Below are 24198 nucleotides of genomic sequence, written 5' to 3'. Positions count from 1 at the left end.
CACACACACACACACACACACACACACACACACACACACACACACACACACACACACACACACAATCTCTCTCATCCTTCTTTTGTGCTCCTCTCTGTAAGCTTCTCTCCATCTTTCTCTCTCCCCTCTTCCTCACTCTCTCTCCATCTAATTTTTTCACTCGCATCTGCGTGAGTTATGGCGATGCATTGTGCACAGGAGCTCCTCTGACTGAGAGACAAAAGGAATCGGGGGCCGAAACTAGACCCTGAGATGTGGGCCAGTCGATAGTTTGCGCCAGCGAAATGAAAACTCTCACTATGGAGGCGCGATGCAGGGAAAGAGAGGGAGATAAGAGAAAGAGGAGAGGAATGTAATGGTGTGGAGAGCGTGTGCTATGGCATGTCCATCTGTCCTCTGGTGTGTTTTTCAATGCTCACTATGGGTTTCTAAATGGCTCCCGTTTAGTTTCAGGATTCCTAATCTCGTGACATGAGAGAAATCCTGCCTAAAACTGCCTGTGGGTTGTTTGTTTCTTTGTTTAAACTGGGCGAGTCAAACAGCAAAGTCTCTGCCAAGGCTTTTCAGAACACTGCTGAGCGAAATGAGGCCGGACACAATTGGCTCTATTTGATGTATGAATGGGAGCATCACACTCAGCAAACCTTCAAACCATGTAATGGGGACCACAGGATAGGTTCGCATACTGTACATTGCAATAGTTTGTCCCTGTAATTAGTCCTCCTATTTATACTGGCCATCAATATACCCCATTCCCTAATGATAGTGATGGGGGACAGAATTAGACAAAGACAAATGAAGTAATTATCGACACAAGTCAGTCTTTTCAGTGTATATTTTTTTCTTTGTGTTACTGTCAGCTCAGTAAGGAAAAGCTGTCTTTAAAGGATACTAGGGTTGGGAATTATTAAGAATCTCACGATTCGATTCTGATTCTTGGTGTCACAATTTGATTGTCGATTGAATGAATTAAAAGGGGGCACTGTTTTCATTTACTCGTGTCCTTACGCCACTGACACTCTATACAAAATATAGCTGCAGTTAAGGTGAAGGGTCTTGATGAAGGCTATTGTCTGACAAACAGGAAAAAGCAGAGAAATGTGTGTGCCGGTAAACAGCTTCTTTTTATTTCAAAAAGGTATAAGAATAGTGAAATCTAACAGTAAAACAAGCAATCTCTGTCTGCTATGTATGTATGTATGTATGTATGTACAGTGGGGAAAAAAAGTATTTAGTCAGCCACCAATTGTGCAAGTTCTCCCACTTAAAAAGATGAGAGAGGCCTGTAATTTTCATCATAGGTATACCTCAACTATGAGAGACAAAATGAAAAAAAAAATCCAGAAAATCACTGTCTGATTTTTAAAGAATTTATTTGCAAATTATGGTGGAAAATAAGTATTTGGTCAATAACAAAAGTTCATCTCAATACTTTGTTATATACCCTTTGTTGGCAATGACAGAGGTCAAACGTTTTCTGTAAGTCTTCACAAGCTTTTCACACACTGTTGCTGGTATTTTGGCCCATTCCTCCATGCAGATCTCTAGAGCAGTGATGTTTTGGGGCTGTCGCTGGGCAACACGGACTTTCAACTCCCTCCACAGATTTTCTATGGGGTTGAGATCTGGAGACTGGCTAGGCCACTCCAGGACCTTGAAATGCTTCTTACGAAGCCACTCCTTCGTTGCCGGGGCGGTGTGTTTGGGATCATTGTCATGCTGAAAGACCCAGCCACGTTTCATCTTCAATGCCCTTGCTGATGGAAGGAGGTTTCCACTCAAAATCTCACGATACATGGCCCCATTCATTCTTTCCTTTACACGGATCAGTCGTCCTGGTCCCCTTGCAGAAAAACAGCCCCAAAGCATGATGTTTCCACCCCCATGCTTCACAGTAGGTATGGTGTTCTTTGGATGCAACTCGGCATTCTTTCTCCTCCAAACACGACGAGTTGAGTTTTTACCAAAAAGTTCGATTTTGGTTTCATCTGACCATATGACATTCTCCCAATCCTCTTCTGGATCATCCAAATGCTCTCTAGCAAACTTCAGACGGGCCTGGACATGTACTGGCTTAAGCAGGGGGACACGTCTGGCACTGCAGGATTTGAGTCCCTGGCGGCGTAGTGTGTTACTGATGGTAGCCTTTGTTACTTTGGTCCCAGCTCTCTGCAGGTCATTCACTAGGTCCCCCCGTGTGGTTCTGGGATTTTTGTTCACCGTTCTTGTGATCATTTTGACCCCACGGGGTGAGATCTTGCGTGGAGCCCCAGATCGAGGGAGACTATCAGTGGTCTTGTATGTCTTCCATTTTCTAATAATTGCTCCCACAGTTGATTTCTTCACACCAAGCTGCTTACCTATTGCAGATTCAGTCTTCCCAGCCTGGTGCAGGTCTACAATTCTGTTTCTGGTGTCCTTTGACAGCTCTTTGGTCTTGGCCATAGTGGAGTTTGGAGTGTGACTGTTTGAGGTTGTGGACAGGTGTCTTTTATACTGATAACGAGTTCAAACAGTTGCCATTAATACAGGTAACGAGTGGAGGACAGAGGAGCCTCTTAAAGAAGAAGTTACAGGTCTGTGAGAGCCAGAAATCTTGCTTGTTTGTAGGTGACCAAATACTTATTTTACCGAGGAATTTACCAATTAATTCATTAAAAATCCTACAATGTGATTTCCTGGATTCTTTCCCCCCATTCTGTCTCTCATAGTTGAAGTGTACCTATGATGAAAATTACAGGCATCTCTCATCTTTTTAAGTGGGAGAACTTGCACAATTGGTGGCTGACTAAATACTTTTTTGCCCCACTGTATGTGTGTGTGTGTGTGTGTGAGAGAGTGTGTGTGTGTGTGTGTGTGTCCTTCGCATATCTCTAGGACCGTTCATCCGATCTACCTCACACTTTGGTGGGTGTGTTGCTGGGGACCAAAGGACGTGCAGTGTCAGTTTGGACATGCGACACGTTGAATATTGATCAACTTTGAATAAAAGTGCTCTCTGCAGGGGGAGGGGGGCTCCAAAGACTAAATGGAGCATGTTGTCAGCTGTAGTTCACTTTAGCTGTTGGATGCTGGATATTCTAACGTTACAACCAAACTCTTTACTTCCCTGGAGTCAACGAGCGATGACCGGTTCGCGACAGCAGTGTCGGGGGGGCCAGGCAATCTGCCCGCTCTAAACGGGCACGCGCTCTGAGTGGTCACCGCAATAGTGAAAGTGTAGTATTGAGCAACGTCGCCGGTAAAAACAGAGGTTTGTCTACATGTTCTGGAGTAAGGGGGAAAATAAGTGGAGCACTCCCCCCTTGTCTGTCTGTCAACTTCAGGGGAAAACACCGTCTCTGCAGCAGTTCCAGCAGAGACATCCACAACTATCCACAACTTTGTGCAGGTCTGTGGCGGCTGCAAACTGGCCAAACCAGGCATAGGGAAGGTTCTGTTTCACTATTCTTTGGGTTGTGATACGAGACATAAAGACACTTGTTTTGGCTGACTTTATTGGCTGACGAGATTGAGTGCACGCTATCAAGTAGTGTTAAGTTAAGGTTGATGAAAGTGTTAACTTTCCTGTCAGTGTTTTCCAGCCAACCATCCTTCTGGCAAACGAATGAGCAGCTGCATCACACCTCCCTAAATAGATTAGCCTGGACAATTGTTGGACTGTACCATTCTACAACAGCAAGAGGGGTGTTGTCAGGAGCCTTTACATCTGCACCACAGCGGAGGAATGTCTTCACACCCCTGCAATTAACTATGAACTGGCCAGCACAGTATATATCATGCAGTTAGGAGATGGAGAATTTAGTGTCCCTTGTTCAGAAGAGAACTCACTATGTTGTTTAAACTAAGTTCTGTTTAATTATGTTGTACTTAGATTTTAGTGTAATTATGTTAAGTTTATACAGTTATTCTGATTTGTCACTTTTGCTTGATTTTGTTACACATTCTAATTAGTGTACATACTTTAGGTGAATAAAATCCTCTTTTTTTTTTTTACTTTACCTGCTCTCCCAGCTTTATGCGTACCCTGGTCCCTCACAGGGTCATTTGATATGAAACAGACTAGTTATTTTTTTTCACCCAAACAGAGTTTCCTAAAAGTTTTACAGAGTGTGTGTGTGTGTGTGTGTGTGTGTGTGTGTGTGTGTGGAAATACTAGGTGCATGCAGCTCCACTATATAGTGAAGTCCCCTCTTTGATAGATAGACATCACTCAAAGAAGTTCCCTCTTTGATAGGTAGGCATCACTCAAAGATGCAAGTCCCCTCTTGGCAATTTCTTTAAAAAAAATTTAAAAGCACATTTGAAGTAATATACTGGTTAAAGACCTTCAAAGTAAATTTTCTATTCCATTTTAGTATTTTTTAAATGACCAGAAACACAAGTTCCCTCTTGGTTAGAGTAGCGTGACAGTGCACTGTTGGTAAGGTATGCGTGTGTGTGTGCGTGTGTGCTGGCTCGTCTACTAGTGGTAGATTTTGGTGCTGCACTTTGCTAACATTAGACGGCGTACTAAGTATTTCTAAAAATAACATCTGGTCCATTACAAGACAACGTTATTTTATAGAACATACGTTTAAAATGTTTTTCTGTTTTCTAATACTGCTCTTGCCAACACAAGCAGACATGGCGACTTATTAAAGGGTAACAAGCAGAAAAGCTGGGAACCTCTGGTTCATGGTACAAAGATCACCAAGACATGATGTTCCATTGTATTTAAAGACCCTTATTGGTGTTTTTAGGGGGTTAGCGGTGTTGTTAAATATATGGATAAATATTTTCTTTTACATTTCATGAAGATTCATATGACAATAAGCACTGGGAGATAAAGACAAACACTGTAATATTTCTTTTAAAACAAATAACGGGCGACTGTGGATAGCAGGGCCGTCCTTCAATCAGAGGGTCGGCGGTTCAATCCCCGGCTCCGGCTCTGCTAGTCGCATGTCGATGTGTCCTTGAGCAAGACACTTAACCCCAAAATTGCTCCCGTAGTTGTGCCTACGGTGTAGAAATGTGATAGAATCTGAATTGTAAGTCGCTTTGGATAAAAGCGTCTGCTAAATGACTGTAATGTAAATACCTCAACATCAATATACATGTATGCACAGGAAGACAATTGTGGATGAAAAGGAATAATTGCGCTTGCATCACTTGTACTGGGAGTGTGGCTGTTCCCTAGCACCTACCAGGCAGCGTTGCTGTGGGCGCTGTCATCCAGGTGACAGAGCAACTCCAGGGTTTGGGGGTTGTGGGCGGAGTCGTCAGGTGACTCAGGGCTTCCTGTCTCCCAATCACAGGGCATCCGCCACACTGCCGCGCAGGACACCACTCTGCTGTCACTGGCTGGGGGGGGAGGACAACACACAGTCATTCACAGTTTGTTAGAGTACAGTGTGTGTGTATGTGTATGTGTGTGGTGGACAGGCGCCAACGGGGTGACGTGGACACACTTTCCCCCAAAATACACATCACAAATGAGTTATTTTGGCACATCTACACCAGCGCTGCTAATTGGAACCAGTGGAGTAAATGTAGAATTGATACGGTAATTGGACTAAAAGTTTGAGGCTGGAGGGTATAACCAATCACAGAGAGAGAGGAGAGAGAGAGAGAGAGAAAGAGAGACACAGAGACAGAGAGGGCAGGAAGAGAGCGAGCAAAGAGCCTAATTTGTTTTTGGTGTAGATATTGACAGTGTGTGGGCAGGCGTCGGGCTATGATACACTGGCGTTGGGCCTATTTGTCAAATTAAAAAGCAACATGGTGCGAGTCCACGGGCTCTTGAGTGGTTTCAGACAACCGCGCACTTGGAGTAAGTGGGCAAGCAATCATCTTGAACAAAAGCCTTTGCTTGCTCACATACTGGAGTGCCAGTGGGAGGCAGTATGGAATACGAACACGCTTGTGTGTGTGTGTTTATGCGTATACATGTTGTTCCATGTGCGAGTGTGTGGTGTGCGCAGCAGTGCATGGTGGGCCTTCTGAGCTTCAGCCCGGTCCAGAGTGGCTCGAGCATGGAGAGCTTAGCTGACAGAGATCGAGAGACAGCGGGGGAGATGAGAGGGAGCAAGGGAAGAAGTTGCTGGGGGGGGGGGATGGTATCTACCCCAGTGCACTCTGCTCCTATATGTATGACGCAATCTCAGACACTGGGAAAAATGTTGCCACTGGCAAGATCTGAAACTCTAATTGGAATTGACACTTGGTGGTTGAAAATACAACTTTCGGCCCTAATTGACTCTTCTGCAATCTGATTGAACAGTGAAAACTGGTTGAAAAGATAAAGACAGAAGCTAAAGCTACAGATCACAGTGTGAAGGTGAACCACCTCATCACCTGGAGATCCAGACAGAAGACAATGAAATGAAGGAACAACACTGTTCCTCTTTATTCCCTCCTACAATCATTAAATACATTCAGTACCGACTGTAGCTAGCATCGCATAGACGTGCCGACACAAGTTTATAATGTGCTAACGTACTCTGCTAATGTTAGCTCCAGAGGTTTTTACATAGAGACGTAATGTTTGAGAAACATACTGTATATCTCCTTCCAACCTCTCTGGGTAACAAGTATCACTATTACACAAGGTTTAACCATGACAAGCTCCAATTCCACTGAACTGAACATGAAGAAAATCGTAAACCATTGCACGAGAGTCTACGGAGCAGTGCTGGAATAAAACATGACCATTGGTGCGCGAAGATGGTTCTTCTTGTTGTAATAATTTGGTCACTGCTGAAGTAAAAAATGTGAAAATGACTGTCATGTATCAAAATGTGAATGTAAGGACGACATGTCTCAACTAAACTGTTCCTTTGGCCACGACCAGTTTTTTTTTTTACACACCGATTGTGTGTAAATGAAGCACTGAAGTCTCCGTGAAGTTATGCAAGTAGAAGGCCGCATTCCATTAATGCACGGATGATGTGCATGCAACCTTCAAAGATTTTCTCCTGCCTGACGGTGACTTTGCAACCGCTGCCCTTGTCCCTCATGTGGGTCATCATGTCCCCACATTAGTATTGATTCTATCGGCGTCCAAACACGACTTCTAAATTGCTGTCGTCGGTTATCGATCACCTGTTGAAGACAGATTACACGTTATGATTCTCAGCTAAACTGCATGAGGTCGTTACATGAGGAGACAAACAGGAAGAGCAAAAGAAAAGGAAGATGAAGTTAAAGACGGGAAAACAAAAAAGAAAGGAGAGAGAGAGAGAGAGAGAGAGAGAGAGAGAGAGAGAGAGAGAGAGAGAGAGAGAGGATACACATCTCAGAGGCAGCGAATGGAGCCAGAGACAGAAGGAAACAGTAGGACTCACTTTTGTTATAGCAGGTGGTAAGCACAGCCTTATCTGCAGGACTGGCACCAATGTGCCATATCTCCCCAGCTTGGTGCAGGAGGACATTCTTATTAATGATGTTATTCTCGTCATCAAAGTCAATGATGTGGATCTGGAGGCAAAGCAGAGACCGACAGGAGATGTGTTGAGGATGAAGCTACGGTTAAAACACTCTCTCACACTCTCTCTCTCACACTCTCTCTCTCTCTCTCACACACACACACACACACACACACACACACACACACACACACACACACACACACACACACACACACACACACACACACACACACACACACACACACACACACACACACACACACACACACACACACACACACACACACACACACACACACACACACACACAGTTCAAAGCTCCGCTCGCTCCTCTGATTCCTTCCCTCAAAAAAAAAGAAAAAAAGGTTCCTCTTTTTAATATGATAGTAAACGTAATTTCAAGGCAGGCATCTCTTTGGTTCTTTTTTTACCCCCTGTCATCTCCACACGGCTGAAGACTTTTCATCTTGATTTGGCCTTTTAAAGCGATTATTAAGATACTTTTAGAAGGAGTCATGGGAGTTCCGTTGGAGGAGTGAGAGGAAAAAGGAAGAACAAAAAGGAAATCGATAAAACTCATTAAATTTATTTAGATTTTTTTTGACAAATGGCCCTGCTATAAAGGGGCTGGGAAAAGGGCTTTAATTGGGTTCTTCATTAAAATATTTCTTGTAAACAAACCAGATGGCAGCAGATGATAATTTAGCTATGGCTAAGCGTAATGTCGCTCTAATGTTTTGATCTGCATATGAGTAGGACAGTCATGAGTAGGGCAGCAACAATACAGAAAACATTTTTGTTCACAGTTGAGGTGACCCCGAATAGTTGGCTATTCACCTGACTTTAATCGCCCAATTCAAATGACAATCTTCGTCGAATTGTCACAGTGGCGGAAAAATGTGGTTATAAAACAAAGGTTCCTTCCATTCTGGCTATAAGACGGTGCTAAATGTCTGATTTTACAGATGCGCAGTTTCTCCCAATAAATCATGAGCACTCACATTAGAAAGTAGCACTGTCAGAGTGCTAAATATATTTTGAAATCATGAACAATTCGAGTAGGGAGGAGTGTAGAAGCAGGTGTTGAGGGCTCGTTGTCGGCCTTTTCACTTCCGTGTCGTTTTCCTTTTATCTGTGGATAACTATATTGGGGAGAAAGTGGAGTTGACCTTTTGCACGGGACGCGCCTTCAAACTGGCTAATTGGCAGACTGGCCAATCATAGCGTAGCATCGGCCAGCTCTGACCAGGGTCCGACAACTATCCGGCTCTGCTCCATAGACTCTCATGCAATGGTTTCAAATGTTCTGTATTTAGTGGATTTGGAGCTCGTCATGGTTAAACGTTGTGTAATAGTGATACAGGTCACCTGGAGAGGTTGGAAGGAGATATAAGTTTCTCAAATGTTTCTACATTAAAAACCTGTGGAGCCAACATTAGCAGAGTACGTTAGCTATTTCATTGTCTTCTGTCTGGATCTCCAGGTGATGAGATGGTTCACTTTCACACTGTGATCTGTAGCTTCTATCTTTATCTTTTCAACCTGTTTTCACTGCTCAATCAGTTTGACATCCTGGATAAATCCTTTAAACACATATTGTAGACCTTTCTGTCTGCTTCTCTCTAAAATCACTTTTTAGTTTTTCAAAAGATTAGATAAGATTTCCTCAGATGGTGCGGTTAGTGACAGTGTGGGCTCCATGGTAGCTCTGGCAGCTTGACTGAGTCGCAGGGTGGGGGCGGGGCTTAGCCAAGGTTTAATTAGGGCCGAAAGTTCTATTAACAGCCACGATAAGAAACCGTCTGTGGATCCATCTGTTTCAGGAATGCACGCACGCACGCATAAAAACGACATCCAGCTGTACGAAGGATCATATAAATGTTTGACGAAAGTGCACATTAGATTTGTGTGAACACACACACACACAAGGTCTGACTATGTAAATTCCTAGTCGGGTTCACCTTTATTTTGCAGTCTTAATGGACCATTTAAGGGAAAAGATCCCAAAACGCTGTATTCCCTGTGGTGTTAACAGGTGCTGTGGGTGTAAAAACCAACAATGATAGGGTAGAGTAGAAAACTTGAGTGACACCTTGCACAAATATTTAGCTAGGGCCATTGAAGTCACTCTCAGTGGAGAACATGCTGTCCCTGATTGTACATGATTTACGTCTTTGTGTTTCAAGCTGGGAAATGTAATAAGGAGCCCCCCTGCTGTCTAAATCCAAGGGACTGACATCAAAACATATCACTGTTGATAATTTATAACTGAAACCCTTTCTTTCATAACTGTTGGCGTTTGTCCAGTTGCTTATGTGATGAAGGTACCCTCTCTTTCCCTCAAACTCCATCAGAGTAGACTGGGCTTTTTCGGGGAGGGGGGCTTAAAGAGACAGGCGCGAAAAACGGAGCGTTTGAGACGGAGGGTATATATATATATAGGTATATTCAAACAGACAGTGTGAGGGAAAAATAAAGAGGTTTTTGAACGTTAAAGCATGGAAACGTATTTTAGTGGAAACCCCAAATTTAAGTATGAATCTGCAAATGAGCATGATTCATCCCCTTTAACTTTTAAACTTGTGAAGAGTTACACTTTGACTACTGTAAGGCACCAGAAACACTTGCAGGTTTCCTTGACTCGGTGTAATGCAGTCTGCACTTGAAAAAACATCGGCTGTCTAGACGTCACAGCACACAAGTTCAACAAACAGGCTAAACTTTTATCCATAAGAAGTTAATAGAAACTCCTCCTCACTGAGTTATTTTTATTAGATGGAAATCTATTCTATGAGGGCCCTCCACTGAATGCAGTTCAGGGCCTACAATGCAGTAAAACAGTGAGGGTCTCAAGGTTTGATCAGACAATTAATGGCGGTTTCTCCAATAAGAGAGACACTTACAGCACCTTGGGGGACCGTTAATGGGGTTGCACTGGACAATAACTCCTGCTAGGCACTTCCACTCCCCTTCCCTGTACTACTTTTACAGGCTGAATAAGAGGATGAAAGGAGGGGGCATGAAGAGGAGGAGGACAAGAGCATCGCAGCGGCGGCATCCTTCAGTCTCCTCAAAGTCAGCTAGGCGGCCATTAACCTTGGGTTGGACTGCATCGAGCAAAAAATTATCAGGCAAAGTTATAATTTTATGGTGGTGGGGGAGCAGCACAAATAAATTCAGGCTGGCGGGACAGGGTAATTGGAGGGCCTAGTAATAGGGTCCCCCCGAATGAACCCAGGTGTGAGGGAGAGAGAAGTTCCGGCACTCCTCCCCCGGGTGATTTATCCCTCATTCTTCCAGGCTTGGGGAGTGACTCATAGCCTTCAGCCACTTGGGCACTCAGCCCGGCGCTTTTAATTATGTGCCGATGGTGGGAGGAATCCAGGCAGGGAAGGGGAGAGAAGAGTGGGAAAGAGGGAGTGAGGGAGGGATAAAGCCGAGCTGGCTCGTGGCCCCCACTTCAGGGGCCTCTCCGCTAAAGCTCTTTAGCCGCCACAGATGACAGTAAGCGGGGCGGAGGAGTAGCGAGCGGGTGAGAGGTGCCAAGCTCGGCCGCTTTATCTAGTTAGCAGCCTTAAATGCCACGCCGACGTGCCCTCCTATTTGTCATTCCAGCTATTGGTCTCTGAGGGATTTGAGAGGTGCTCCGCGAGTTAAGAGAGACATTTCCACCCCGCATTACGCTTAATGGGAGGTGGAGAGGCCAGCAGGCTTATGGAAACAGCAGAAGCCATCAGCACTGAAATGCCCATTGAAAAAACATTTCTCACGTTGCCAGTTCAAAGTTGGACGGACCGAGCTAACCAATTGTTGGCAAACTTATGCAGAGTGGAAAAGACAATGAGCTTCATGAATAAAAGCGACTGCACTGAACCTGCGATTCAAATGTGGGGTCGTCTCACAGAACATAACCTTAAAAGATGAATAATGATCCCTTCTAGATTTTACAGCTTTGAATGCTCTTTGACATGATACTATCAGAAAAGAAAGCACAAGTCAGTTAAGTATATATTTATATATCTTACGGTTTGCTTTCTTATTGTTTTCAAAGTACATAACTTGAGTAAAACAACATATGAATGAAAAATAAGATATCAGCAATAAGAAACAGCAATCCATTCCCACTAAAGGCCTTTACACTCTGTAATAGCAGCAATCTTGCAGGTTTGCATACCACACTGAGAAATGTTGGAGTGCAATGAATACATGGTGAATCGTAGACCTACAATGTAAAGGAAGAAAACATCCAAGACGCTTCCATGCCAACGTTTCATAAATGCTGCAAAACAGAAACAAGTAGAGTCGTAGAGCTAGCACTGAGCCTCCTTAAAAAAAGAAAAAAAACAGATCAAAATGGTGGTTAGAATACTGCGTTGACACGTGTATTTTGCGTCATCTCGCGCTCTATTGCAATTAGTTGGTTTGTAGACGTGGGCAGTAATATCAGTCACATTGAGAGATATTCTTCAAACAATATATCACAAATGAAAAATAACATACCAGCAATAAGAAACAGCAATCCATTCCCACTATTCCAGATATTCTTCAAACAATATGTCGTCCAACCAGATCTGAAGGCAAAAGTCTTGATACCTGTTCTGAACTGTTGCGCTCAGGCAGCAACCTCCAGTTCTGCTGAGTGAAGCCGATGTGGAAGTGTCTTAAAACTTGCATTCTCTCTACTGACCATCAGGGGGCGACTCCTCAGAAGTCTATGAGAAAATGACTCTACTCCTCTCTTGATTTATTACCTCAGTAAACATGAGTTTATGGTCTCAATCTCTAGTTTCAACTCTTCTTCAATACAGCATGATGTTCATTTCGTAAATTATGGTCCATTTAGAGTCAAACAGACCATAAAGCAGAGTATGCTTTTGGGCAGGGCTACCTTGTGATTGACAGTTTGCTGCCACTACCAGAGCCGTATGCGGCGTCTCTATGTCTCTATTCCAAATATGGTAACTTCCGTTCATGGCGAAGTTCATGGCAAAATTGCCGAACTCAAGGCTTCAGAACGGCAGTCCACAAACCAATGGGTGACGTCATGACGACTACGTCCACTTCTTATATACATTCTATGGTTGGGCTACAAGCCTGCCGTTGGAGCCTCCTCCTGACTGCATCCCACTGCCTCCTGGATCTACGTCAAAGAATTGCGTCTTGTGCGCGTCTTTGTAGTCTTGACTCAATTAATTGAACAAGCAGCGCACAATTTGGGACAGAAAATCAGTTGAATTTACAAAGTGAGTTTTAAGTTTTAAATAGATTTTAAGAAGACAGCCTACTTTCACATCTCTACACACCTAACCTAAGGCGTGCCACCGTAAACAGTGCTCGATTGTCCGATTGAGGCCTAGACGCTGTAACAATATTGACGCAGGCTGTGTTTGGTTGCCAAAGTTCAAAATTGGCAGTCAGTGGACAAATGTAACAGTTAGTGCCGGGTTATTCTTGAAAAGTCAGATATCTTTGGAAGGCAGATGTGTTTAAAGAAGCTCGGTACGGAATTCAAAGCACATCTCTCAACATGGAGATGTCTGAGCTAGCGACTCGCAGCCAACGGTGCTAACAGCACTAACGGTGCAAACAACAACAAAAGTGCTATCAGAGCGAACAGTGTTCACCTGTGAGGGAACCGGAGGGTGGGCGATACGCTCCGCTATGACGCTGTTGGACGGGATGGCGTAATCAGCTGTAACGGTCTGCACTGAGGGCAGTGCAGAGTGGCAGCCATGAGCACCACAGGGAGACTCCCGCGCACGAAGGTAAAAAAAGGGAAAAAGCAATGTCAGAGACAAGCAGATGGAAGGCTCTACTCTACAGTAAGGATTTATCCAGGATGTCAAACTGATTCAGCAGCCAAAACAGGTTAAAAAGATAAAGACAGAAGCTAAAGCTACAGATCACAGTGTGGATTTGGCGTGAAACAATAAAAAATAAAGACCAACAGAAGAACATTTACACCTTTTTATTCGATTTTAGCATTGTCGTGGTAGCAACAGTAGTAGTAGTAGTAGCATGACAATGTTAGGGCGGACACAGATGGCAATATTTCCCCAGTAAAAGAACGTTCTCTCCATTCATTAGTTGGTCCAGTCAGAGATACTGAGGGGAAATGTTGAAGTTGAAGGTATTTTAAAGGCTTTTGAGAAAACGTTTGGGGCTGAAGCTGCGGAAGCCTCTGGTTTTCTTGTGTTTCAGCCAAGGGCGTAGGTTTGCATAGGGTCCATAGGGACTAGTCACGACCAAAGTTTGGGAAAGACACAATTGTCCCCACCAATATTTCCCCACCAAATTCACAGTAAACGCATTCAAACGGCACAGATCGGGAGCGAGCGAAGGACTTTGAAAGATAGCGGAAAGATTAACGTGAGACAACATCCGGTTTCTTCAGACGGACATCCGGTTTTCAGAATAAGATGCCAACAAAGTATGAATTATATTCACATTAAGTATAAAACATGCTACCTGCATCTCGTGAGTTAAAGGGAAAATACACCTAAATTGTGCGTAAAGTGTCTTTATTCTTTGATCGCTGGGTAACCATCATCACCTCGGAGTTACAGCATTATATTGATGAACAGTAGAGCTGCATTCACATGCTCTGACTGTCATGAAGACAGACATTTTTGCTGAAACGTGCTGAAACATTTTATTCCTGTTGCACAGCAGTGGAACCTTTCACATACAGTCAGCACACTGAGCACAGATAGTGAAGAGATAGAACTGCTACTGTGTAAAGAGAATACTGCTGTTAAAAAGCACCTGATTTGTTTAAAGTGTTTGCAAACCAAATGTTATTGCCCTTTTGTTCATATAGCAGTACTTTTAAAATAAAAGTGCGCAATACACTACTTTTGAATTCATTATTGAACTTTGCCATAACAATGAGATTAATCGCGATTAAAAATTGTAATCGTTGCCCAGCACTACTAATAATTGCATAAAGGAGGAAAGCACTTTATTTGTAGCCTATTAAGTGCTGCAGAATAGATTTATTTTTAATTTGTTTTGTCTTTTTTTGTCTGCACAACTGGGAAAAGTTTTTTATATATATTTTGGATATAGAATATACTGTTACTGTATATTGGCATTTTAGCAGAACGTTTTTTATTCATTTATTTAATTATTTATTATTATTATTATTTATTTGGTGCGGAATACTGCTTTGTATTTAAACTAAGGTTTTGTTACTGTTATTATGTTTAAATCAGTTCCAAGTTACACAAATGTTAATATATTTTAATAAAGTTTGCCTGTTCAACATAATATCAACCAGGGGCGTCGTTAGGCCTATTTTAGGGGGGCTGAAGCCTCCCACAAATGTTCTTCAGCCCCCCCAAATAATTTGGCATTATTGGCTTTAAAACAAAAAAAACAAAAAAAAATGTATTTTTATTTTGGTGATGTCATTAAATTAAACTATTGTTTCTCACATGGACAAGTTGTTTATAACTCTAACATGCTACATATGTGCGTGCGTTCTGGTTTGTATGTTTTCTCCCCCTTCAAATTACAATCCAACAGCCTATCATCATACTTAACGATATAAAGTTGACACTGTCAGGTCCATTCTCCATCCATTGTGTGCGGTCCCTCTAAGAATTAGGATTTGGGAGTGACGCGGATATTCTTTATTTGAGAAAAGTTCATATTTGTGTTGTCAAATTTCACTATGACCCTGAAATTCTGTCTCTTGTGTTATCACATACGACGATGACTGGCAGTGTCCCAACCAATGCTGAGACCAAACCTACACTTTTGGTTTCAGCTCTGTGCTAATGCCAGAATGGAGGGAAAGTGTTAGAAGGAGTATGTTCAGCGACTGACTGAGTGGAGTAAGAAATCACACAGATCGACTGGGATGCATTGTCACCATTCCCAACAAGCACTGTATTAGACTCGCTACACAAGACTTGGATTGAACGGAGTCTGTATTCGATGCCAGACCGTTTTCACACCGAGGTCTGCCAGAAAAATGGGCTTGTTTTTTCAAGGCAGAAATATGTGTGTGTGTGTGTGTCTCTCTCTCTCTCTCTCACACACATACTCTCTCTCTCTGAGAGCTAATTATTTCTCCCCCGTTTAGAGCCAACTGTTTCTGTCATCTGTCTCTATAATGACCTCTGCAAGATGTGCATGCATGCACACAGCCCACTCTCTCCCTTTTTCTACAAGCACACAACACTCACACATGCAGACTTTTGCAGAGAAACAATACATGAACACACAACTTAAATGCTCTACTATTTAGTTGCAGTGGGCGTGTGGGAGACAGAATGACCTACACCTGTAGTCCCAAAGTCCTGCTAAAAAAAATGGATTGATCAGTTGACACAAAATACATTCAATTTTGATAACCGTTTAACCACTTGGTGCTGAAAGACAGAAAATTCATCCATAACTACAGTATTTTAATATATCGTTTTGATAGTATTCAAGAAAAAACTGTAAGTATTCACTGGCCCCAACTTCTCAAATGCCACCTTTGTCACTGTTCCCTGATGTTTTATTGAGCAAACAATAAGTAATACAATACAACAGCAGTTTGGTTGTTTTATCAAGCAAACATGTCACAGTCCTCAGCTTTCATATGCTGTGTTCAGCGTCTCATATGTGAAGACTTCTCTGGTTTCTACCAGCACACATCACATATCTTCGGGTTGTGGACAAATAAACTAAATGATGTCAGCTTGGGCCATGGGAAATTCTGACGGGCATTTTGTATTATATTCTGACATCTTGTGATAAGCAAGTCATTCATTTGAAGCTGCAACTAACAATTAGTGTGTTTATTGATTATTCGGTCAATTCTCTTTTTAAATGAATTGTTGGGTCTGTAGCTGCTGAATTCATCCCTGATTCATCCTTCTTCTTTAGTCCAAGTAAGATATTCAATCATCAATAATGCAAATAATACAAATTGAAGAGACTGGAAGCAGAAAATATTCAGTTTCTTCTCAACATCGATTATCAAAATTGTTGTAAATAATTTGTTTAATAATTGTTTTGAATCTGATTGTTTCTGCACTGAACTGATTAATCAGTAATGTTATTGTCAGATTAATCAACAGTGAAAATACTCCAAAGCACACATACACAATCCACAACACCACGGACGAAGACCTTCAGGCTATCTAAAATCTAAGAAAGAAAAACACAGCAAAATATGTGTCATTTATTGTCCTACCTAAAGACGAGGGAACTAACCGCCACCCAGTCCACACGTAATGGCAACCGTGGCTACTGCTTCTTTGGCACTGGCAATTCATAGTACGAGTAGAAAAATAAACAGAACACTAGCAATGCAAGGTTACAAAAATTGTCCGTTTGTAAATACGATACTCATCAGGTGTGTTTTTTTAGTTTTCCGATAGGCTGTTCGTTTCAATACTCAAGTGTATGTATTTCATTTTTTTATATTTGTTGTTCTGTACAAATCTTCTTCAGCCTGCAATCTTTATCATGTAGAGGGAACCAGAACGGGCCCTACTTTGCTGATTATATATGCGTATGGTTCATACGCTGATTTTCCTGATTTTAAAGAATTCCTTGAAAATAAAAAAGCATCCTTGAGGAAAGAAAGAGTGGACTGACATATTTATGCTGCACACCACAGAAAAACAAAAGTGTCTCACAGAATCCTGATCTTTGGGTCTGTTTATGATTCACAGGACTAAGACTCATCGTATGGCAGCAACACCCGAATAAACAATATAGCTTTATCTCTCTGATTGTCTTGAAAAAAGTCAAAGCTGACCACAAATACATCTCCTGACTGAAATCAGAACTGTTGGATCTTAGGTTGAGGTCTTGGCATTCAGGGCAAAAATAAAGTTTTTAACTTCCTCCAACTCAGTTTATTTTTTTCTTCTAAATCTAAATTGGCCCCTCCAACTTCATGTCATCATGTTGGCCCATGTCATGCTCTCTTGCAAAAACTTTTGAATTTGAATTGTAAATCTGAAATGTGATGCATGAGGTTATTTGGTCATGCTTTTAACATTTAACATATTCTAAAACAAGTCTGTCTGTCTGTCTGTCTGTCTGGAGAAAGTTATTTATTTCATTCGTTCATGCATTTCATCCTGTTTCAGTAACTCTAGCTCCTCTCACTCTATGCTACATGTTATACCACTGCCAAAAATAATTTAATCATCTGCAACTGATTAAACACGGATCTTTACATTTGAAATGCTTCAAAGGCTTTTCATTTAAAAGAAGACAAACTCTTTTTTTTACTTGAGATCTTATGACCCACGGAAGCTTACTGACAACTGAAAGCTTACTCCATCCGACTATATTTCTGATATCTAAATATCATATATCTACTGTCTGCTCATAAGAAAAAAACTCTACTCTCAGCTACATTTGCAGTAAATAGAAACAACAGAACTCCAATTTAAACCCTGTGCAGCAGCCCCTTATGTATATTTTACACAGCATCTTAAAATGAACTAAAATCACATCTCTGAAACTTTAAACTGATAATAATTAAAATTAATACAAGTGCATTCAGGGCGTGTCTAAATCCACTTTTGCTAGTTAAAGGGCTCATAATCTGGGCGCAAAGTAAGGGACAAAAAGGTTGTATTTAGTCTCTTGCCTAATTAATCATAGGTGTGTGTTTAAATTAAACCAATCATCACCCATTCCCTTTAAAAGCCAGGTTGGCCTGCACCTGGCGCATCGCTATTTAAATGGCGGATTCTGCAAACTGGAGAAACGAGCAGCTTTCTGCCGTGAAAATGTAGCTTTTGAAAGGCTGAATATCTTGATAGATAAACATGTTGTTAATCACATCCCTCCTTTTTCAATAACCTTTGACTTTGGGAATTTACAACTATCTGGAGTGTAAATGTTTGGATGACACGAGTCAGATGCATACGAAGTAACCACTGGAACCTAAATCTAATAATAGTGTTATACTAATAACATTAATGTAGCCTGATCTTTATCTGCAACTATGCAGAAATACCAGCTTTATCCACGGGGAATAGACATGCAAAATAAAAAGCTGAGCCACATTCAAATGTTAATTTAGAATTCAAATGACAATGTTATGAATGAAGCTTCGAAGCATCCATCTCTTTCGTAGGCAACAGCCCTAGAATTGTCTTATATTGATGAGTTTCATATTCTGATTAAGAGGAAACTCGGTTTACTATTTCTCACTGTCCATTTATGGGGGGTGCTGAGTCTGGAGGCTGCATTAAGCCTTGGTTACACTCGCTACCCGCGTGAGTGCACTGTCCACACAAAAACAGTGGACTCATCACTAGAAAAAAGCATGTGTTGGGAGATCCTCTGAGTGTGTGACAAGGGTTATCTTTTCCTTAACATGAATACAAACATTTTCACCATAAAATGGTGCACAAACATTCACCAGAATACAGGAAATGAAGTGCTTGACCCTCAAAATGTCCATTGTGAACTTGTAGGCACATCTATATTTCTGATCAGGTTCTTGTTGGTCAATGGCGCAAACGCTTTCTGCTGCCTCAAGATAGAAAGCACCAACAATGCGTCTGACTACATCTAATTTTAAGACCAACACACCCGTGGGAGCACAGACGGGCAGGAAATGTTGCATATTATACCTTCAACCTACATGTATATTTCTAATTTTCTATATTGTATGGTGAGCAGATGCAACATTGTGTATTGCCAAAGAAGAAAGGGTCACGGCAGGATACTTGTTCATTTTATTATCATCAAAAGACAAAGATAATTGAAAGAGATGTGTGGGAACACAAACTATCACTGTGAATTCATGAGCAGTAGTAGAAATAGAGGGTGCCTGTGGCCTGCCTCCTGTTGCATACAATTTCCTTCCCATCCGGCTTTAAATTGCATGATGATTATGATATCTGTCATGAACGAGTTTTCTTACCTGGTTGTCAAATTTCAGTGACTGTGTGCCCACAAGGAAACGAATGGCATCAGTTTCAGCTGTCTGGGCAGTAAGCGCTCGTGCCTGCAAATTAGATGCAAAATAACATCACTGTCAATTCACATAAGCACGTTTAGCAGAATAACAGAGTAACGTTTAGAAAAGCTAAGACTTGCTAATAAGTGAAACAGAATAGAATAGAGCCAGCTTTCAGTCAGCTAAATAGTAAAGACAGTAACCTTACCTGGAATTCCAGACCATAAATAACAGGAGCGTCGTCCTCCATTATTCAGTCTGTTGCGAGAGGTAGAGCTTTCCAATCTTTTTTGTATTTTAATAGTCGTCTTGCGATAAGGAAAACACTACAAAAATAATATTACTGCAATATGTATTGCTCCAAACCAACACAACACAGGCAGTAGCTGCACTTCCGCGATTTAAAACCTGGAAAAAAGAAGCGTGCGACTAAAATACGTAACGACTGCTGTGCAACATCGTGTAAGCTTATAAAAGTACGTAGGCGGAGTCAAGAATACTGAAATATCGGTGGCATGAAATTTGTCCGCTCTGGAATACCGTACGTGTAGATTTCCTTTGGAGTTACGCATGCGCACTAGGGTTATATCTGTCAGTGCAGGAAGGTAAGAAACATTATCGTGTTTGTGTTTCAGTTTGTAATTTGTTGTCTGTCTTTGCGTGTTGATATTTTTAAAACCGTGCTATGGCTCGAGCTTTATAAAGTGCGGACAGCTATAAGTCAAGCATTTATTTTACATTGTCAACCAGCTGCTCAGCTAAATTAGCGTGCAATAGCCAACCGGCTAATGTAGCATTAACGTTAGCAAAACAGTACAACAACCCAGAGATGTCTCGGGTAACATCCTTCGTGACAGGGCATTAAGCCTGAATCAAAGGTTTGGTGTAACGTTCTCTGTTTACGTAACGTTAGCTTAATGCTGACGATAAGAGCTTGTAAAAACTGCGTTGCTTATAATGACAGTAAGTGACTCAAGAAAAATGTGTTGTACAATAACGCACACAATATTTGTCCGCCACTGTTGATATTAAATCATAAAGGTAGTTTATTCATTTATTAGTGTGTTGAATTGTCAGGAGCAGTAAGATGGATAGTGGGGATTCTCCTGCTCAGCGGCCAGTCACGTTGGACATCACAGTGGAAGACGTAACCAAGGAAGCCCCGGACCCTCCGGAGCCAACCACCAGCCGGACACCCTCCAGAGACCTTGTTCCCCAGGCAGACAGCATCGACTTGAGCGGGGAGTTTGTTACCCCCCAGGAGGACAGCAGTGCTACACCCTCAGAGAGCCTGATGGACAAGCTCAACGACCAGATGATGGAGAGCGTCATGATTTCTGACTCACCTAATAACAGTGAGGAGGATGACGTAGCTCCCATGGAATCCTTTCTGGATGGAGTCGAGGAGGAAGAAGATTCACTGCAGACATCAGGCGACAAAGAGCAACAAAGTGAAATCGGACAGAATACAACTGAGATTACATTTTCACGGGAGGAACATGAGCAAGGTGGTTCTATGGAGAAAGCAGATGAGGACACAAAGGAGCAGGCAGACGCACAAGAGCAAGTCATAGCCTGTGTTTCACTTCAAGGTGATGCACAGAGCCCATCTGATCTTAACAGGGGCGAACCAGCACCACAAGAAGCTAAAGGGACGAGCCCAAAAGACCACCCTGTGCCGGTGTGCACTATATTCAGCCAGGGCAACCAGCCAAAATCTCTTGTGCCTGATGGCTTCCAGCCCACCCTCATCAAGTCCCCCAGCTTCAGCATGGGGAGTGGTGGAGGAGGCAGTGAGGCAGTGACCCCCAGCAAGCTGACGGCCCCCCTCGTGTGTCAGCCCAGCCCCAGCCTCAGTAAGTTCTTTACTGACAATGGACAGGTCAACCCAGCCTCCGACTTCTTCGATTCCTTTACCGTCCCCTCCTCCTTCATCTCCGTTTCAAACCCAAATGCTGAGATCCCTCCCGGCCCAGTAGCCATAGCCCACACCCCTGAGCGCCAGCTCTCTTCGACCTCCTCCACCATCTCCACCCCTGGTGGACCTCTGGACTCTGGTGCTCCCACCCCTAGTTCAGTGTTTGGCCCTGCCCCTACGGAATCTACCGCCAAGGCCCAACTTCCTCCACCCCAGGCAGCTCCAGCTCCAACTCAAGCCGCCGCCCCGGCCACTCAGCCGCAGCCCTTCAACCAGCTCCAGGCCGTGTTCTCGGGCAGCGATGACCCATTTGCGACAGCGCTGAGCCTGAGCGAGGTAGACAGGCGCCATGATGCCTGGCTGCCATCTGAGGAGACCAGGAAGGTGTTGATCTCTGTGGCCACCCAGCAGTACAGCCCAGCCTACGTAGAGACCAACAGACTCACCATGCCTGGACTCAAGTTCGACAACCTTCAGGTAGGACAAGCACCTAGGCAGTAAAATGCTTATCATAAACATATGTCTTTAGATAGCCCTGGGATGTCATTCAAAATAGTGATATATATGTTGGCGATGGATTTTAAAGGGGAATCAACCAGAGTTAACACCTGAAGTTCACTTTACTCATCATAGTACTGTGGTAATAGTACTGTGGTAACAGACATTTTAAACCAAAAGCATGCATTACAGACGAGATTTGTGGAGTTTGAAAGTCGCTGACCACACCGGCATCACGTCAACAATTGTCATTCATTCAAGGTGGAAAAGAACTGCCATGTCACTTAAGGAGAGAAACGGGAAAAATGCAGAAAGGCTGTGGTGTAGCTGGTTAACTGAGGCTTTCACACTGAGATTTGAGGCAAAAATGAATAGTGAATATTCACTGTGGTGTGGTAAATCTGTAAATGATGCTACTAACAGTTAGTGGCTGCTGATGGATGGCTAGCTTGAGTGGGAGGCTGCTGAGGTACAGTCATAAAGAATAACAGCGTCTAACTAAATGTCAACTTAAAGATCAAATAGTTAATGGAAAAAATTATTAGACATGTCATTAAAACAAATGTTTGTTAAACAAGAAATATATGCATGCATACAAACCCAAACACGGCAAATTGAGTTGCATCATGGGTAATGTAGGATCCAGTGTTTGTGGGGTTTGACCCACACCAGCGACAGAAAGTCCGGATGCCTCTGCTGCTTTGTGTCATTTTAATATTCACTTTGTGGAAGTGCAGAACTAAATCATTGGACAAATCAGGAGAACAAATACTGCTAAAACAGGGCCTTTATTTAGTTATAAATTATATATAATGATTTTCAGAATTGTGTTCATTAAATAAAAGATGTTTCTTACATTGATTTGTTGTATATCTGAAATGGGAATTGTTATCATTACCATTATATTTAAGGCTGCAACTAATGATTCTTTTCAGTTGCGATCATGCTTTTTTTGCTTCAACCAACCGTCCAAAACCCAGAACAATTTGATTTAAATTTATATAAAAAGAGAGAAAAGCAGCAAATCCCCATTGGAGAAGATAGAACCTGAGAATATTGCAAAATTGTTGCTGATTAATTTTGTGTGGATTGCCTCATCAATTATTCCATAATTAGTTTCAGCTCTAGTGAAATATTAGTGTTGGTCAGAATCAACACTCTAATCAGAAGACTTGGACACTTAGGACCCAAAGTAACAACCCTTACTAATGATGGAAATGCTTACAAGGCTATGTATCTGGGTTATTTTCTGCATTGTTTTGAAGATTGCAGCGAGACATTAAAAACTTGCCTATAGTCTACGTATTATGGGAAGACATTTATTAGCATAGAAATAGAGTGGCCTCAATCTTCACTGTGATCATTAGTTTAAACATGGTTAACATTGTACAATGTTCTTGTGTCTATCCCAGAATGACAGTGGCTTCAGTCAGAACTGCTCTGGCACAACAGATGCCGTGTCACTTGTCTATAAGCACATGTAGATAGACAGGCACCTTTCCTTGGCTCATGTGTCACCATATCATGTTGACGTCTCACAAACATCCTCTGAGCTCCTTCAACAGCAACGTTTATCCGTAATAACAACCCTGATGAAACATCAATTCACTTATTTATTCAATTGAATCATATGTTGTACGTCCACCTCCCAGCTTAGATTGTGTTCATTATGCCCTCAGTGTGTTTGAATGCCTGCTTGAATAGATGAATAAAAATCAAGGTCCCCCCCCCCCCTTCATCTTGGTGTGTTTTTACCCACCAAGAGCCAGTTTTCAGCAAACAAATAAGATCCACTCTAAAGCTGGATTAACGGTAGCATTTTCTAAAGTCTGTTATTTGTTCTGTTCCTGTTTGGGTTCAATATTGTTTAACTGATTGTCATTCTGTCCAAATCTAGGGATATCCAGATCCAGTCCGTTTCTCCCCCCCCCCCCCCAATCCACTTCATTTAATAAGCCTTGGGGAGCCATGTAGTCCTGTTTTTGTCTTTCTGCCAGTGGTGTATAAAGTACCCAAAAGCCATACTTGAGTAAAAGTAAAGATACCTTACTGGAAAATTACTCCAGTGAAAGTCACCTATTAGAATACTACTTGAGTAAAAGTCTTAAAGTATCTGATATTTATTGTACTTAAGTATCAAAAGTAATTTTCTGATATTAAATGTACTTAAGTATTGAAAGTAAAAGTACAAGTAAATGCTGTTAATAAAAAAGCAAAGGGTCAGAATTTTGAGAATTATGAAGTTTATTCTTTTAAGTGCTGTGGCCACCATGACCAAGGACATGGAGCTGTGTTGAACATAATTGTGTTGGCTGTGATCCATCCAGGAGCAACAATGTTCAACATAATATATTGTACATAAGTATACTTTTGCATCTACTATGAACTTATCATCATAATTCTCCGAAAAGCAATATGACAAGGAGTTGTAACAGTATGCT

At 42.2% G+C, this 24198-nt stretch overlaps 2 protein-coding genes across 3 annotated transcripts in view; one reads left to right on the top strand and one right to left on the bottom strand.

Moving 5' to 3' along the window:
• Positions 1 to 19782, bottom strand: part of eipr1 (EARP complex and GARP complex interacting protein 1) — a 59292-nt gene extending 39510 nt beyond the window's left edge. Inside the window, exons 1-4 of the mRNA XM_076107004.1 lie at positions 19550 to 19782; positions 19306 to 19389; positions 7329 to 7461; positions 5190 to 5346 (exon numbers count right to left, since the gene is read on the bottom strand). Coding sequence (XP_075963119.1) covers positions 5190 to 5346; positions 7329 to 7461; positions 19306 to 19389; positions 19550 to 19591 — 416 coding nt within the window. The 5' untranslated portion in view covers positions 19592 to 19782. The remainder of the gene's footprint in view (positions 1 to 5189; positions 5347 to 7328; positions 7462 to 19305; positions 19390 to 19549) is intronic.
• A 90-nt stretch (positions 19783 to 19872) lies between these two features.
• trappc12 (trafficking protein particle complex subunit 12) overlaps positions 19873 to 24198 on the top strand; it is a 53624-nt gene continuing 49298 nt past the window's right edge. Inside the window, exons 1-2 of one of the 2 annotated variants that reach the window (XR_012957830.1) lie at positions 19873 to 19946; positions 20419 to 21736. Coding sequence is in view for 1 of the 2 variants with exons in the window: in XM_076107003.1 (XP_075963118.1) it covers positions 19912 to 19946; positions 20419 to 21736 (1353 nt within the window). In the remaining variant the exon portion in view is untranslated. The remainder of the gene's footprint in view (positions 19947 to 20418; positions 21737 to 24198) is intronic. The other variant, XM_076107003.1, reaches the window with a different exon arrangement.

Source organism: Anarhichas minor, unplaced genomic scaffold (genome assembly GCF_050575085.1).
Source record: "Anarhichas minor isolate MPS153535 unplaced genomic scaffold, ASM5057508v1 ptg000037l, whole genome shotgun sequence".
Taxonomy (NCBI): Eukaryota; Metazoa; Chordata; class Actinopteri; order Perciformes; family Anarhichadidae; genus Anarhichas; species Anarhichas minor.
This window is presented reverse-complemented; position numbering and strand designations above follow the sequence as displayed.